The 18,271-nt window shown below is 39.5% G+C and overlaps 1 protein-coding gene across 1 annotated transcript; it reads left to right on the top strand.

Moving 5' to 3' along the window:
- The first annotated feature begins 470 nt into the window (after positions 1–470).
- Positions 471–7,833, top strand: Ndufa4 (NDUFA4 mitochondrial complex associated). The gene is made up of 4 exons (XM_041675587.1): positions 471–632; positions 1,690–1,778; positions 2,599–2,659; positions 7,623–7,833. Exons 1-4 carry the CDS (start codon positions 591–593, stop codon positions 7,677–7,679), a joined length of 249 nt encoding a protein of 82 aa, XP_041531521.1. The 5' UTR covers positions 471–590; the 3' UTR covers positions 7,680–7,833.
- Positions 7,834–18,271: the final 10,438 nt, after the last annotated feature.

Below are 18,271 nucleotides of genomic sequence, written 5' to 3'. Positions count from 1 at the left end.
AGTGGGGGACAGGAAGCAGCTGCAAGCAGTCTCAAACCACAGCCCTTGACCTTGGCGGCTGCAGACAGGACCTGTGTCCTGTGGGAGCCACTGAGGCGCCTTGCAGCTCCCTCCGGGCCCTCCAGGCGGCCCTGCGCGTGCACGGCACACGCGCCTCCAAGCGCGTTCGTGTGCGGCCCGGGCCGGGAGGCTCCACTAGGGAAGAAGCCGCGCCCGCCCGCTGACCCTGATCATACGCGTGTCGTCCTAAAATGTGCCTGTCTCATCAGTCGAGAAGTTCTGGTTTCTACGCCGAAATATACCCATCAGAGAGGATGCATGACGAAGCACTGAAGGATCCTGTGCTTCACGGTGGAATGCAGAAGTCGAGCTAGGTGAGCACGACCGCGCAAAGGCTGAGCCATTCCGGCGCTGCGGAGGACAGCCGCATCCGGGCTTTCCTGCCGCAGGCTGCCCTTCGAGCCAGGGGTCCTTCAGGTAGGAGGTCCTGGGTGACTTTGGACGTCCGCTCAGCCGGGTTGCAGAAGCCGCTTGGTGTGTGTCTGGCGCTCCTTCTCCTGTCTCCGTGGAGGTAGGCCTCTGCCGCAAACATGCTCCGTCAGATCATCGGGCAAGCCAAGAAGCATCCCAGCGTAAGTTCATGGTCTTTTCCAGGGTGGCTTCTGTGTTTGGTGCACCTGCCTCAGTCCCCTGGGGACGCTCCCTTTTCGCTGTTCTTGGGGTTTACCCTGTCTGTGGTTGGCCTGACCCGGCTGCTCGAAGCCTTTTGTTTTCCGCTGCGGAGTTTTGCCAGAAGCAGAAGGTGGCAGACATCAGGGAGGAAGGTAAACATTCTGAGTGTGGAACGCGGCGGGCCACGCTTTCGCAGATTGGTTGCTCCAAAGAGGGTTGGATGGTACACGGAGTGGGTGAGACTCCAAGAAAGGTCAGGTTTGTTATCTTGGCTTTTGAGGCATTTATATCTACTGCATTGTATCCCCAAGCCTTCTGAAATGTAAGGGATCTTCATCCTGAAATCCTTACTTTTCTTGGATACCTTGCATTTGCAAAATTTACTTAAGTTCTCTTGACATCTCATTTTTGTTCAGTAAAACTCCCCCTATGACAGTCCCTAAGATAACTAATCTTTACCTTAAGCCTGGTTTTCCAAATACTTAGCTAATTTAGTAGAAATCTGTTTTCAGAGTTAGTTCCTAAAACCAGTGCTTGTAACAGACATGCCTGCCAGCTGATTATGCTCTTTATTTCACAGAGATTGTGTGTTTATCACTACCATTACTATTATCTTTATTATTTTTAGTTTTTTTCTAGACAGGCTTTCTCTGTGCGGCCCTTGCTGTCCTGGAACTCGCTCTATGCCTCTAACTCATAGAGATCCGCCTGCCTCTGCCTCACCGGTGCTGGGATTTAAAGGCATGCGCCAGCCAGCGCCACCCAGCAATAAGTCAGACTCTTAAAACCAAAATAATCCTAATGCCTTTAGAATACAATTGAAAAGAAACATTGCTTCCCTCTAAGATCAACCTTTGTTCACATTTTCGGACAAGTTAGCGAAATGGATTTGGATGTTACCATGTAGGAGCCATTTTAGTCTTATTTTGGACAAGATCAAAGAATGTGATGACGGGTACTATGTTTTGTCTATTCTTTGTTGATGATGGGTACTGTTTTGTCTATTCTTTGTTCTAGTTGATTCCTCTCTTCGTATTTATTGGAGCAGGAGGTACTGGAGCAGCACTGTATGTGATGCGCCTGGCATTGTTCAATCCAGATGTCAGGTGAGTCTCCCGATGCTTCAAGCTTGGATGGCTGGCTGAGGAAGCTGCCTTGGGGACCACAGTAGAAACAACTACAATTTCGTAGCCACGCAGCCTCCAGGACTTTCTGCTGCTGACATTTACCTTTCCTGTCTCATCAATTTACCCAATTTCTCTGAGTTTTAGTTTTCTGTTGGCAAAGTAGAATTGCTAAGTCTTTCATTTCATTTCAGATTGGTATAATAATTGTTATGTTTGTTTATTATTGTTGTTTGGAGACAGGGCCTCACTATATATCTCTGGCTGTCCCGGAACTCACTGTGCAAACCAGGCTGTCATTGAACTCACAGAGATCTGTCCGCCTCTACCTCCTGAGTGCCAGGATTAAAGGCGTGTGCCGCCATGCCTGGGAATCACTGCTTTTTATAAAATACGTAATCGTGATTCTTGTCCCGTGTGAATGTTTTATCTTTTAAACAATAAAATGATCCTTTTTGCAGTTGGAGATGATTAATGGGGAGTCTATAAACTTTTATATATTACCTCAATGATAAAAATAGAAGACTTTATAAAATCCAAATACAAGCATTCCTGCTAGAAAGACAGGGATGAGGACAGATATCCTAAATGGCTGTTACTGTGATTTCTACCAGTAGCATGCTTGTTTAACTATGAATTCTACTTCTGTTTCGCTTCATAGTGAAAGTAACACTATCCTATACCTACTAGAAAATGAATGAGTTTGATCTCTTCAAAACCCTAGCTTCTTCGGAAGTATTTCAAAACATGATTTAAGTGGTGTTTTATTACTATAATAATTATACTGTTTTATTCATTTTAGCTGGGACAGGAAAAATAACCCAGAGCCTTGGAACAAACTGGGTCCCAATGAACAATATAAGGTAAGGTACAACATTGTTCAACATGGCTGGAAAGCAGATTGTAACAGATCTGTGGATCTGTGGTAGTTTTTCTTGAAATGAGATGTGCAGGCAAAACTCCATTATCATAATGAACCTTGAAGAGTTGCCGCCATTGCATTTGAAGTGTGGACAGCCTGGTCTCCTGGGTGGTTTGGTTGCCTGTTTCTTCTTGGTATGGTTCAAATACTTTTGGTGAGGTTTAGTAGGAATAAATGAAAGTCAGTTAAAAATAAAATTTTGCCATGAGCCTCATAGATAAGCTATAACACCTTCCCAGAAGAGTGGTCTATTTAGCTACTCCTTGAAAGATTGTATTCATGTACCATGACTATTGATTTCTCAAACATAACCTTGCTTATGTGTTGTATTTGTGCATGTAAACCTTCTGTTGCCAAGAGTTCGGGTATAATTTTCATGCCAAACAATCTATCTATTTAACGTGCCTACTTCTCCCTTAGGTTTTCTGCTGCATCCAATTGTTCCCCAGTACCTAACAGTTTGCCTTAGCCCCCCAGAAGAGTCACACTGAGCCGTGTTTGACTAAGACCTGGGGAAAGTGTCTGTGGTAGAGACACGTGTTCTCATTACTGTTTATAGCAATTTTAAAGATTATTCTTTACTCACTTTATTTTTTCTTTTTATTCCTTTTGTTTGTTCATGTTTTTGAGACAGGGTTTCCCCGTGTAACAGCCCTGGCTGTCCTTTTCCTAGCTCTTGTAGACCAGGCTGGCCTCCGAGGTCTGCCTGCCTCTGCCTTCTGAGTGCGGGGATTAAGGATGTGTGCCGCCATCAGCCATCACCGCCTGGCTCTTTACTCGCTTAACCCAACTCTAATTTGGCTTCTAAGTACACAAGCTGCTGTCCTCTAATGGTAGAACTAGAAATGTACTAGCCAAGCTGAACCAAACCATCTTCTATGTGCTCAAGAAATAATAAACAGGCATTCTCGTTCATTATTTTATTTTAGGAATTTAAGCACCAGTTATTCTGGGGGGAAATGTATGTAAAAAAAAAAAAAAAGAGAGAGAGAGAGAGAGAGAGAGAGAGAGAGAGAGAGAGAGAGAGAGAACAAAGAACTAGAATTTGGTTGTTTGACCAAAGAGCATATTGGGATATTCTATATAGGTATTTCAGGAAATGTTCCAGATGATTCCAACAGTTGTGCCAATTACTGGTGCCTTGGAAATTGATGACGGGCTGATGTGAGGCCCTGTTAACTGAAAGTGGAACGTTGCTGCGTTAAGACCCTGGTGTTTGTGGCATAGCGTGAGCCTTGAGTGCTTCTGGCTCATAGAGGGTGGAAACTGAAAAATGTTATATTGTAGTAAGAGTGAAGAGAACGCATTCTAGATGTTCATTAAGCCTGAAATGAACGGTCTACTTATTTTTGCTTTTAAACCCAAGCAGTGATGTTATTATCTCCCTAGTGATTTTTCTGTTATCTAAGGAGAACTTTTTTGAGGATGGACTTGTTTCTCTGTGTAGCCCTGGCTGTCCAGGAACTCAATCTGTAGACCAGGCTGGACTTGCACTCAGAAATCTACCTGCCTCTACATCCTAAGTGCTGGGATTAAAAGCATGTGCGAAACTCTTGGCTTCATCTAAAAAAATTTTATTTATTTGGCCAATAGAACTCAGTCGTACCATACACCTTATTTATTTATTTATTTATTTGTTTGTTTTTGTGGCCAGCAATGAGGTAGGAAGATGATATTCACCACTTTTAAATTATTTTGTTTTTGACCCCCTGTTCTTTCCATTTCCCTTGGGAACCAGAGTGGCAAATGAGGGCTTCTCATGAAACTGAAGACTGGAATGAAATGAGTGTGGAGCACTTGACTTAGAAACAGCAATGTGAATAAACAAACTAAACGTTAATAGTGTTAAGATACTAAGATTTGGGGTGGCTATGATAAAAAGTACCATGGATAGGGAACCTTGGCAGCAGAAATGTGTCACCATTGTGGGAAATGTGAGACCAAAGAGCCAGTCAGTTCTGTTCCTCCCGAAGATCCTGGATCTTTCACAAGATTACTGGATGCTTTCACAAGAGGAAAAGGAGGTAGACACTTGGCCCTGTTTTTCTCTTTAAACAAAATAGCCTACTTGTGAAGGCTCTGCCCTTATGACCTGATTACCTTCCATACTCTCAGTTTCTAAATGTCATTTCTTACTAGGGGCTAGGACTTCACCAGACATTTTAGGAGGACATGAATATTCAGTTCATAAAGGGAGGTTATTGGCTCCCCAAAGCAAAAACTCATAAAACTACAAGAGATTAGGAAAAGATGAGATTTAAGGATTAGAGGCCCATCAATGAAAGAAATGCTTCAAAGCCAGGATCAGATATCGCCATCTAGGGTGCTTTCAAGGTGACCACTGTTGAGAAAAGCAGCAGAGGCATGGAAGTGAAAAAAGCAAAGCAGATTTCAAAATTACTTCCAGAGAGAATTTTAAGTACAAAGCAAATACATCAAAAGCCCACTAGCTTTGAGGAAAAAAAAAAAAAATTGTTGAGTCAAGGTCTCTTTACATAGTCCTGACCTGGAACTCACTGTGTTGATGAAGCTGGCTTTGAATTCAGATATCTGCCTGCCTTTTTGACTTCAGAATGCCGAGGGATTAAAGGCATGCATCACTACTTTGGCAGAATAGTTGGTTTAAGGATGTAGCCATGGTTGTCTTGAAACTTGATATGTAGATCAAGTTGTTCTTCAACCTGATCAAGGTTGATCCTTCTGCCTCTGCCTCAAAATTCTGGGTTAAAAGGTGTTTAACAACCACCACACCTAGCAGTGGCTTTGTTTTTGAATATTTGTTCTTATTGCTTTGAATTCCATTCATGAGTACAGGAGCCTGCTGAGGTTACTGATGTCAGAGCCCTGGAGCTGGAGTTAGTTATCAATGTGGTTTGTGAGCCACCCCACATGGGTGCTGGGTCCTGAACTCTGAGCCTTTAGATTAACAGTACTTGCTTTCCGCCACTAAGTCATCTCTCCAGCCTTTCAGTTTAGTCAGTTTTAAGGAATTTATAATTTGATCCTCAATTAGAATGCAGAAGATGGTGATGGTTAAGATAAACCGCAGCTAGATGTTGTTGGCATCTATTAGATGTTTATTTTTTGTTTAACACATATTATACTTGTATATCTATCTCAATATAACCTAATATTATGCAAACGTGTTATTTGTATATCTATTTCAATATAACCTAATATTATGCAAACGTATTAGAGATTAGTATAACTTCTTCTGTTGCCTAGGTGAATTGATTCTTAACAAGACAGAGCAAAGAATATTGTTTGTTTATTTACAATTTTCTGTCCAAGTATTCCTAGACCAGTGTGTATAAACCTAAGGATAACATGGTGATATGCTTTACAACTTGGAGAGTTTTCTTTTTTAGAAAGTCAAGTAAGGAGTTGGGGATGAGGTTCAGCTGGCAAGGTGTTTGTTTGCCTGGAATGTGCAAAGCTCTGTGTGCCCTTAAAACAGCGTGGCGACATGTGCCTGTCACTCCAGTGCAGGAGAGGAGGAGGCAGGAGAGCATAAACTCTTAAGATCATCCTCACATACACACCATGGAGGCTGGGTGAGATCCTGCCTCTTACAGTAAAGAAGTATATATTTGAAGAAAAGAGGGTTTGAAGAAATCTCTATGGGAACAGATTTGTGAACCATTTGTTTGTATGTTTTTTTACAGTGGAAAGGAAAGAGTCTGGGTCCTCACATAGGCAACTGCTGTGACTTTGAGCTAGATACCAGCCCTGAAGTCTTCTTTAATGCAGTCTGTCTTCCTTTGCTGTGAACAGACTCCATGACCAAAACAACTCATATGAAAGAGGACACTTAATTGGGGGCTTGCTTACAGTTTAGAGAGGCTTAGTTCATTATTATGTTGGCAGAGAGCATGGCAACAGTCAGGCATGGTGCTGGAGAATGTATCTGGGAGCTACATCCTGATCCACAAACAGAAAGAGGACTGGGCCTGGCATGGGATTGTGAAACCTCAAAGCCCACTACCCCAGTGACTCACTCCTCCCACAAGGCCACAACTAATCCTTTAATCAGTATTGGGGAGTTCCACTCCCGGGTGACTAAACATTAATAATATATGAGCCTATGGGGGCCATTTTTATTCAAACCAGTACTCTGGAGAAAATGCTTATAATTCTTTTACAGATAAATAACTCATTTTCAAGGGATTATAGCATTATCTTCTTAGTTTTCTTTAGCCCAAGAATAAGTAAAACTAAGATTATAATTTTGTTTCTTCCAGTAGAAATTCTAGACCCGTTTCAAATATATCACCAAAAAAACAAAACAGCAACAAACTCACTAGGAGTTAGACATTGTTTAGCACTTGAGTAAAATTTATTTCTAAAATGATTCTTAATTGAAATATTTGGAAAACTTAGACATGTTTTAGTGCCGTATTACTTAAAATCTATCACCAAAGGTGACTGACAGTATTCAGCATTCAGAAAACCCATGAGAAAAGGACAGTGGGAGCTGAAGAGTTGCATAAGCAACAAAACACTATATTACTAGCCTCCTTCCTGTTGACTCGGGGACCCACATATCACACATAGGGGGTTTATTTATATATGCACACACAGATATATATGAAGTAAAAATTTAGAGATAAAAGTGTGCATCAGAAAGAATTAATAATTATTCATTTTGCAATGGATAATCCTTATAGATCTTACTAGTATAGAGTATACTTAAACTATAGATTGAATGCTTTATTTACTTTGCCAAAATCATCTCCTTGAATAACCACTAATATTTTAGATAATGTATTTTTTGTGTGTATTACATTTACATAGTTAAGTATTGTTAAAATTTTCTGAGTTCTTATTTGAAAAAAATGAAACAAATTCTAAAACTTTTGCACCGTGTTTCTCTTTAGTAATCTAAAATATACTTTTTCCCCAAGTTCTACTCAGTGAATGTGGACTACAGCAAACTGAAGAAAGAAGGCCCTGACTTCTAAACCATGAAACTCACCATAAAGCTGCTTATAATGAAGGTCTTTCAGAAGCATCCGCACAATTTTCCACTTGACCAGGAAATACTCCTCTGAATGCATGAAATCATGTTGATTTTTTGGAGTTTATTAAACTGATGAATAAATCTTTGAAACTTGATAACGTGTCATTAATTAATGCTGAAAATCCATATGGGACTTTATGGCTAGGGTATGTGAAATAAAATACTAAAATTCAAACCATCTCTTGGATTTCTCTATGCATTTGAGCATTTAACTTTATACTGCTTTAGTAAGTGTGTGTGTGTGTGTGTGTGTGTGTGTGTGTGTAGACCCACACATGGTAACTTCTAAATGGAAATTAAATAAAGGGATATTGGGAAGTATATTCAAGCCTTTGTTAAACTGTGTTGTTCACTGCATGTTGGTCAACACTGCTGAACATGAGGCCTACTGTGGAGTGGTTGATGTATCTTGTGTCACTCCATTGGAGAAAACTGATTTTCCCACTCCCACCAAGTACAATTGAGTTGTTAACCTTTACCTTAAGTTTATCTTTAAATATAACAAAATAAAATATAAGAGAAAAACTATCATACCTTTGTGGACAAGACAAACTAAGAAGGAAACGAGCCCAAGAGTAAGAGAGACCCACTTGTCTGCAGGCAGGAATTTCATAAAAATACTAAACTGGAAGTCATACATGTGCACACACACATACACACAGAAACGTGGTGCAGACCTGTGAGGGTCCTATGAATGCTGCTTCAGTCTCTGAGTTCATAGAAACTTTGTTCTTGATTTAGAGGGTCTTATTTTCCTGGTGTACTCCATACTCTCTGGCTCTTACATCTTTCCCCAGATTCCCTTTCCCATTTAGGGATGAGTGTTCCCTGATCTCCCACTTTAAAATGTCTTGTTGTGGGTCTCTATTTGTTCCCATCTGCTGCAGAAGGGATGATGGTGGTTGAATAAGACACTGTCTCCAAGTATAACAGAATATCATTAGGAGACATTTTATCAGTATTTTAGGCTGTTATTATTTGGTTTTGCCTTAGGTCCTTGTGCTATCTAGCCTCAGGTCACCCAGCTTTTCAGTTTCACGAGGTCTCATTTGTTAATAGTGACTCTTAGTGTTTGTGCTACTGGTGTTATATTTAGGAAGTGGTCTCCTGGGCCAGTGTGTTGAAGGCTATTTCCCACTTTCTTTTCTGTCAGGTTCAGAGTAACTGGGTTTATGTTGAGGTCTTCGATCCACTTGGACTTGAATTTTGTACAGGGTGCTAAATAGGGATCTATTTGTATTCTGCATGCTGACATCCAGTTATGCCAGCACCATTTGTCGAAGATGCTCTGTCTTTTCCATTGTGTAATTTTGGCTTCTTTGTGAAAAAATTAGGTGTTCATAGGTGTGTGGATTTAAAGACTTATGTTGGGGTCTTCAATTCCATTGATCTGTCTTTTTATGCCAGTAAAATGTCTTTATTACTATATCTCTGTAGTAGAGCTTAAAGTCAGGCATGATGATATCTCCAGAAGTTCTTTTACTGACCCCAGGTAAGACTCAGCAATAGTGGATAGGTGGCCTGAAGTGGCCATCTCTTGGAATCAGATTGGTAACTACCCAAATTGTCATCAGAGTCTTCACCCAGTAACTGATGGAAACAGATGCAGAGATCCACAGCCAAGCACTGGGACAACCTCAGCAAATACTGTTGAAAAGAGGGAGGAAGGATTGTAGAAGCCAGAGAGGTCAAGGTCATCGCAAGGAAACTCACAGAATCAACTAACCTGGGTCACAGAAGCCACAGACTCTGGACCCATAGCTAGGGAGCCTTCATGGGACCGACTTAGGCCTTCTTCATATGTGTGACAGTTGTATAGCTTGTTCTACTTGGATTCCTTACTGTGGGAGCAGGGATTGTCCTCAGTGCTTTGGCTGGCTTTGAAGAACCTGTTCATTATATGAGGTTGCCTTGCTCAGCCTTAATACAAGGAGAGGCGCTTAATCTTACCTCAACTTTATATGCCATGCTTTATTGTCACCTTTTCTGAACAGAAACAGGAGGAGTGGAGTGGTGGGGGCATGTAGGAAAGGTTGGGGGAAAGAATAGGGGAAGAGGAGGGAGAGGGGATATTCTTTCTTTGTTCTATATGTTTAGTGTTTTGATTATTATGTGCCAAGTGGATTTTCTTGGCTGGTTTGATCTATTTGGTGTTCTGTAAGCTTCTTGTGCCTTTATAGTTATCTCATTCTTTATGTTCAGAAACATTTCTGATTTTATTGAAAATAATTTGTGGGTTTATGAGCTGGGATTCTTACACTTCTATTCCTTGGACTTTCCATAGTGTCCCAGATTTCCTGGATGTTCTGTGTCTTTTAGATTTAACATTTTCTTTGACAGAGGCATCATATCTGCCTGAGATTCTCTCTCCCATCTTTTGTATTCTTTTGTTGATGCTTCTGTCTGTAGTTCCTGTTCCCTTACCTAGGTTTTCCATTTCCAGAATTCCCTGTATGTGTGTGTGTGTGATTTGTTTGTTTGTTTGATTTTTTATATTTCCGTTTTCAGGTCTTGAACAGTTTTATTCATTTCCTTTAACTGTTTTCTCTTTACTTTCTTTAAGGGATTTATTAATTTCCTCTAATTTGTCTTTATCCTCAATTTCTCTAAGAGATTTATTCATTCCCTATTTAAGGACTTCTATCATCTTCATAAATTAAGTTTGTCTTAATTTTTTTTCCCCATGTGCCTCAACTGTGTTGAACTATTCAGGCTTGCTGTAGCGGGATAGCTGGTCTCTGGGGGGCTATATTACCTTGACTGTTGTTGTCTTCTTACACTGGTGTCTAGGTTTGAAGTGATTATAGGTCTAGATGCTGATTTGAGTTTATCTTTGTTGGATGACTGTTTCGTTCCTTGGGTTCTGCTTCCTTTCTCGTGTTCTGGTAAAAGTTTACCCACTGGCGTCAGTTAAATTTAATGATATATTACAGGTTTTGGCATACAGACAAGGAGAGTCTGCCTTTTACACCACAGCTGTTACTAAAAAGTGTGATTTGTATTTCTCCCTATGTTTGCTACCTAAGTGTCTACACACATAGCATTCATAACAATTTCCCAACCCCTTTGATTTACATTATGACTCAGTGACTGAAAATCTTGACATGCTGGTCATCTCTTTATGTTGAAACCAGTACTGAATTAGCCTGGGCCTGATGCTGAAAAAAAAATGGTGCTATATGAAAGACAAATAGCTGGGAAAATTTATTTTGAATCTCACCCCATGTTGTGTTTTTCATTCTTCAAAGTCAAGCATCTGTAATCTAATAACCAAGACAGGACAGAAAGAAAAAATTATGGAGATGTAAGATGAGAAAGAAGCCCCTCACCCAGGAGCTCAGTTTGAGTCTCAGGCTAAATAAAAACAAGAATTTCAACATGGTCGACATTTTCTGTGAAGGCTATTTGACATAGAAATAATATTATTTCATAGATGTTTATGGCTAAAGTAACAATGAGCCAGGTGTAAGACCTGTACATATACGACCTTGGGCAGGGCCTATTCCTTTGCCTCCGCATTATCTCAGAAGCTCAAACAGGATTGTCCACTTCATTTACGAAAAAGAACTCCCAACTTCCTGCATCTAGGTGACTTGTAATTTCCCTAGCCAATTTTAATCCTGTCAGGTGCTTTCCAAAAGCACCCAGTGATAATTTAGCTTCCTTAGTTAGAATACTATTGTAAAAACAGAAGCCTGTGCCCGTAGAGTAGGAAGCATGTCAGGCTTGTTTTCTGTCTCACTCCTTTCTTAATCAACGTCCTTAAGTCCACACTAAAACATCTTTGTTAAATCTCAGCTCTGTTTCCTACAGCCAAGCAAGCCCTGATTTTTTCTTTTTGTTGTTGTTGTTTGCTTGTTTGTTTGAAAACAAAACTCCTGGTTTGGCTTGGGCTGAAGTCCCTAAACATTAAGGGGAACTCCTCAAATCACTGCAAGTGAGAGAAAAGAGCTCTTTTCTTGCCTATCCACACCAGTGAAAATAACTTTTGTTTTCTTTGTGCATTTAATCAGGAAAAGAACTGAGTTAATACAATGATGTACTTAGACTCATATCTTTAGTAATGATATATTGCAAACTTACCTGCTTTAAACTATCCAATGGGTCACTTATTTTTCCCACTGGCATATTCAAACATTTTAAATAGTAAAAGAAAATATTCTATGTAATACGAATGTGTGCACATGTGTGTACACATGTATGCAAAGACTTGAAATTCATATTGGGTGTCTTACTGAATCATTCTTCATTTATTTATTGAGGTGAGGTCTGGAACCCATATCTTGTTCAACCTAGATTTAGTGGGGAGTGTTATCATTGTTATCATTTATAACACTGATCACCGGAGGCTGGTCCCACAAAAAGCAGCATCAGGTCACCCGAGACCTTGGCGGATCCCCATGACATGTGGGAGATTACAGTGGGTGAGAGACAGACAGATACACCATGCAGAGAGTTTGGGTATAGAGTTTATTTAGTGGGTTATGGAGGGGGAAGAGAAGGGGAGAAGTGGGAGAAAAGGAAGAAGGGGAAAAGAAAGAACAGAGAGGCAGAAGCTGCCTCTCCAGAAGAAGGGCAAAAGGGCAGACAGAGAAAGAGAGAGAGGGAGGGAGGGAGGGAGGGAGAGAGAGAGAGAGAGAGAGAGAGAGCGAGCACAGTTTGGGGAGGAGGCAGGAGATCAGCTTGCCTAGGTGGAAGGAAGGAGGGGAGGGGAGGTTGGGAGTTGGCAGAGCTTGTTTCTTAAAGGGACAGGGTATCCAGGTGACAGACCAGGCCAACAGATTACAACAGGGAGGGCCTTGGTCCTGACTCAAAGTAATATGCTAAATTTTGTTGACTCCCCATGGGAAACCTACTCTCTCTGAGGAGTGGATGGGGGGTGGAATGGAGGGGTGGGGAGGAAGGTAGAGGGAGCAGGAGGAGGAAAGGGGGTGGGTACTGGATTTGGTATGCTAAATGAGAGAAGATAGTTTTGTATTTTTAAAAATAAATTTTTAAAAAGGAAAAAAGGTAGCAGATGGAAAAATAAAAATAAAAAAGGAAGTACAGTCCAGCGAGACCAAGAATTCTAACCCATAGAACTATAAGAGAATAAACCTGTATGTCTTAAGCAACAGTTTTGTGTTAATTTGTTAATTGGAAGTACAGAGAAACCACAAACCGGAGGTGATAAGGCACATTGTATCACCTCGGCATTACTGACCATAGGTTGTCTAGAAATGAGAACATGACTGTCAAGAGCTGTTGGGAGCTAAATCCAACATATTCCAAGGTCTACTCAATAAGAAAGTTTTGATCCCCTTTAAAACTTGTATTTTAGTGGCTGGAGAAATGACTCAGTGTTTAAGAGCTCTAGATATCCTTCCAGAGGTCCTGAGTTGAATTCCCAGCAACCGAATGGTTGTCTCACAGACATCTATAGGGGGATCTGATGCCCTCTTCTGGCATAAAGTACATGAAGATAGAACACTCATACATAAATAAAACTTAAAGAAAAAACTTGTATTTTTTTTGTAGAATATACATAAGGCAGACTAAAAAAGAAAAGAGACTAACAATATTTGATAGCCTAATTAAGCTTTTTTTTACCCCCATGGAATTTTGTTTTCACCTTATCTTAGGAAGGGCAAGGCAGGGAGTGAGAAATAGTGAAGGGAATAGAAGTCAGACAGAAAGGCAGGTCTACTGGTCATCAGCTGAACAGCTGAGAGGTCTTTCCATGAAGACACAGACAGAGTTTCCAGGAATTGAGAAAAACATTTCTTCAGCAGGTGTTTAGATAGTGCAGAAGTAACAAGCTACTGAAAATTTTAAATAATTGATGAGAACTAATTTTCTCTATTAGGAGTCAAAATCTAAGAGGAAAAAGCATGGGGCTGAGAATGGAATAGGTTTTATGTTGAGTTTCCTGTGGGTAGGTATTTTTCTTTGGTAGCTTTCTAGTAAACAGAGCCTGCTGAAAGATTTGTGGGCAAGGTAGTTATTTAGGAGCAGAAATGGCAAAGAAGGTTAATGAAATGGGGAAGAAAGACAAGTCAATGAAAAAAAATGAGTTGTGTGTGTGTGTGTGTGTGTGTGTGTATGTATGTGTGTGCACGCGCGTGTATGTATGTTTGTTTGTTTTCTTTTTCTGACTGTTTCTAATGTTACAAAAAGCCTTTGGGGGAAACCTTAGAAGTGCTTCACAGAACTTTTGGTCATAGAATGAAAGGAATAGAAATCTCTCTCCCCTGGCTTCTCTGCAGACAAGGATGAGGTAAAGACCATTCCTTCTGCTCTGTTGAGTTGTGCATGTGTGAGAACTAAGTACCCTTTTTAAACTTCTCATATAGGTGAGTAATGCCTCTTGTCTCTGTTTGAGCAAAAATGTCCCATAGGCTCATTGATTTGAGGCTCACTTGCTCCCCATTTGGTGATGTTTGTGAAGGTTTTGGAGATGAGACCATGGGGGAAGTAAACTATTGGAAGTGGGCTTTGAGATGTCAAACGCTTTGATATTCACTTTTTGTTTCTTATCTGTGGTTTAATATGGGAGCTCTAAGCTTGTGTTCCAGATGTCATGGCAAACACTTAACCCACAGGCTTTCCCTTCATGATGGACTCCTACCCCTATTGAACTATAAGCCAATTAAACCCTTCTTTCTATATGTTGCCTTAGTCATAGTGTTTTATCACAGAAACAGAAAAGTAGTTAATATATTTTATGATGTCCAAGGCAATATATATATATACATATATATATATATATATATACATATATATATATATACACACACACACACATATATATATGATGTTCAGATTGGGCTTCTACCAAACTGATTGAAGACTGTCTGGAATTGAATGCTACAGCAGTAACTGAGGAAGAGAAAGGTGAAAGAATATTGAGTGAATCCAAGGGGAATGTGGTTTAGGAATTATAATTGAGCCAAAAACTCATCTGCACCTGTACGCTTCAGTGGTACCCATCAGTGCAGTGTCAATACAGTATTTTCGGTAGCAATATTAACAGTTAATATGGGCAGGATTTGAGAGAGATGACTGTGTCTGATTTTCATTTTCTCATTACACATTTATTCTTCAGGTTATATGGTGTATATTCCACTGCCCTGATGATCATATTTCTTCTGAGGTCTGTATTAACTTTATTGCAAATTGGTCATCATTCCATTTACTCTTGTGATTTTGTTTTTTGCCTTGATATCTGTGTGATATTTGGTTCTATTGTGCTCATTTTCTTGCTTTAATATATATATATATATATATATATATATATATATATATATATATATATATTTGTTGGAAACATGGAAAGATAGGCAAAGGCTCAGATCCTGTGCATTCTTTTTCTTTCTCAAAACTTCTATTTCCAGAGTTATAACAAATCTTAGTTTTCATTTTCTTACTGGTCTGGGCATATACTTCTTCACAATTTATATTTTGCCTTATGTGGATACTTAATAATTGTTTACTGTTAGAATTAATAAAGGATAGAAGCAATAAAATGAGTACTCAGGCACACTGTTACCCCAGGACCCATCCCCTATTCTCATTCGACAGAACACCAGCTGAAGCCTCCAACCCCCTGCCCACAACTCCTGTGGATCCCACAGACCACAAACATTGAAAAGTCAAGCTGCTTCCTACATAGAATACTCATCCCTATGTTCTATACTCTTTGTTTTGGGAAGGTACACTGTAGGATACAGCCAAAAGAAATGTGGATACCAATTCAGCCACAAAAATGTTTGACCTACAATGTATCCTTTCTGCAAATATGATAGCTTAAAGGTGGTACTTGTGGGAATAGCCAACCAATGTCTGATTTGACTTAAGGTCTATTCCACGAGACAGAGCCCACACCTGATACGTCTTGTGTTACCAATGACCTAGAACAAAACCAAACACTAGGCCAGTGGCTTGGAACCCATGCCCTACATTGCCTGGAATGCCAGAAACCAGAGATTGGATGATTGAAGGACATATGATAGAACAGAATATGACTGGCAAAGAAAAATAAAAGTCAATGTAATGATTCCTAATGATATTCTGCTATACTCATAGTTCAGTGCCTTTTCCTGTTGCCATCAGAGAGACTTCCTCTGGAAGCAGTGTGAGCAGGTCCAGAGACCCATGACCAGAATTTGTGCAGAGAGAGAGTCTAAATCAGAGGTCTTCATCAGATCCCTCTCCCTGGAGATCAGGAAACCCCATGGAAGAGGGGGAGGAAAGATTGCCGAAGTCAAAGGGGATGGAGGACACCAGGAAAACATGACCCATTGAATCAACTAAGTAGGGATCACAGAAACTGAAGCAGCAAGCACAAAACCTGCATAGGGCTGCACTAGCTCCTCTGCATATATGTTATGGATGTTCATTTGGTTCTTTTGTGGTACTTCTAACAGTAGGAGAGGATGTATCTCTGACTCTTTGGCATGCTCTTGAGACTCTTCCTCTGATTCAGCTGCCTGTTCAGTCTTGACATGAGAGCGTTTGCTTTGTTTTACTGTATCTTGTTTTGTCTTATTTGGCTATCATCTCTTGGAGGCCTGCTAGTTTCTGAAGAGAAATTATAGGTAGAGTAGGTTTGGGGGCAAGGGAGATGGTGGAGTATCTAAGAGGACTGGAGCAACGGAAAACTGTGGTTGAGATATATTATATAATAGAAGATTTTACTTTCAATAAAAAAATTAAAAATCCCCCCAAACAAAAACCAACCAACAAACCAAACAAACAAAATCAAATACTACATGTATAAAAAATTTAATAAATGATCCTAAAGATATTCTGCTATAGTCATATATGAGTTGGAAGCAAAACTTTAGTAGGCAGACAAGAGTCTTGGGGCATTTGACTAGGAGATTGAGAGAGAAAAAATTCACTTTCAATTCAGAAATTCCATATGTGCTGTGAAAATGTACCTAGAGGGTTGGGGAGAGGAGAATTTATGAACTGGATATTACATTCTATTTCTTTTTTAGAATGCAGAATTTTATTTTCAACCAATATGGAATATGTTTCTCCTTGCACTTCCCAAAACACATAGCCATAGATTTCCTCTGAAGAGTTGATGTATGAGTCCTTCTTTCACACTGCACACACCTGAGCATAGCATTTAGGTTTGCTATATATCCATATTACAAGGTGTAACCTTCTTCATTCCCCAGCGTATTCTCCAATCTTGACAGTGTCTGGTATGGAACAGGGAACACAATGGTACTGCAGAGACCTTTGATGTGAGGCATTTTCTCAGTGGTGGCATAATTTAACGCATAGATGACAACTGAATTTTGAACAAACGTTTAGAAGAAAAAAAATCAAGTACTTATAGGTTATTAAATGAAAATAAAATTCAGTGAAATGTTTTTCTTCAGCATCTAAGGGATCATATATAAGACACTAATGAAGTAGCTGTTACAGAAGCCGAATTCCTGACAGTTGTTTACCACATAAACACTTTATATGATGCATGCAGATGGAAGCTATTAATTTGAATTACTTTAGAAAAATAATGTATGTAGGCATTTATAGTTTATCATTATAATGTAGCAATATTCCCCCTTTGTTTTACTAGATCCCCACAGTGCCTACCAATCATGAATAAATGTAAGTACTTGTTTTTCATATTGAAGCAAAATGGTTATGAGAATAAAACGTCTTCTTTCATTTTTTCACTGCAAGCAAATGAAACAAAGGACATATGGATAAGGAGAATAAGTAATATCATGGAGAAGTTGGAACTGGATGTCCATTAATATTTTTTAGACTCAGAAACATAAAATCATTTATTACTGGCTAATCCAAATGTAATTTTGATATGTTTTTGAAATATTGTTTCAAATAAATCTGGTTTTAAGTTCAAGTAGATGCTTCAAGAATAAGAAATGACTGTGTATTTACTGGGCCATCAATATATATACACATGATCATAGATCATCAACAAACACAAATAATGCAGTATAATATACTTATTAGAATACGGTGAGAATTAATTCACTGGTAAGAAAATAGAAAGACACTCCAACCAATTTATATGACTTCTCAAAAGCACAAATCTTATGAAATACTGTATCAGGAAAAAGATGTGTAGAAAGCAAGCAAGGAAAAAATGTTGAAAAACCAGGCAATAAATAATAACAAATAAAGCTTCAGGAAACAGTGAAATTAATTCTGCGCTTGTTTCCGGAAGGTATAGAATAAGAGAAATAGCTTGTGTTAAAATGCACAATGCTATTTACATGGGTTATGCCAATTTTTATTCCTACATCAGAGCTATTGGGTGGGTGTTTTTTCAATGTAAAAAAGAATATTTAAAGTGGTTAACTGAAGAAATGTTTTCAAACCATACTATCAGCTTAAAAGTGCAGTTATTTGTGTCCAAAGGCATCAAGCTATCAAATCCATTCAGTTCTTGCCACACGATGGCCATTCTCTAACAAGACGAAGCCTCTGCACTTGTGACTGTGTTTGCTGGAGTAACCCAACAGTATCACTTATGAGTCCTGAAGGCATTAGCAGAATGAATACAGTTTC

The sequence above is a fragment of the Microtus oregoni genome, unplaced genomic scaffold, assembly GCF_018167655.1.
Source record: "Microtus oregoni isolate MIOR12 unplaced genomic scaffold, Mior012 000026F_ref0000081, whole genome shotgun sequence".
Taxonomy (NCBI): Eukaryota; Metazoa; Chordata; class Mammalia; order Rodentia; family Cricetidae; genus Microtus; species Microtus oregoni.
This window is presented reverse-complemented; position numbering and strand designations above follow the sequence as displayed.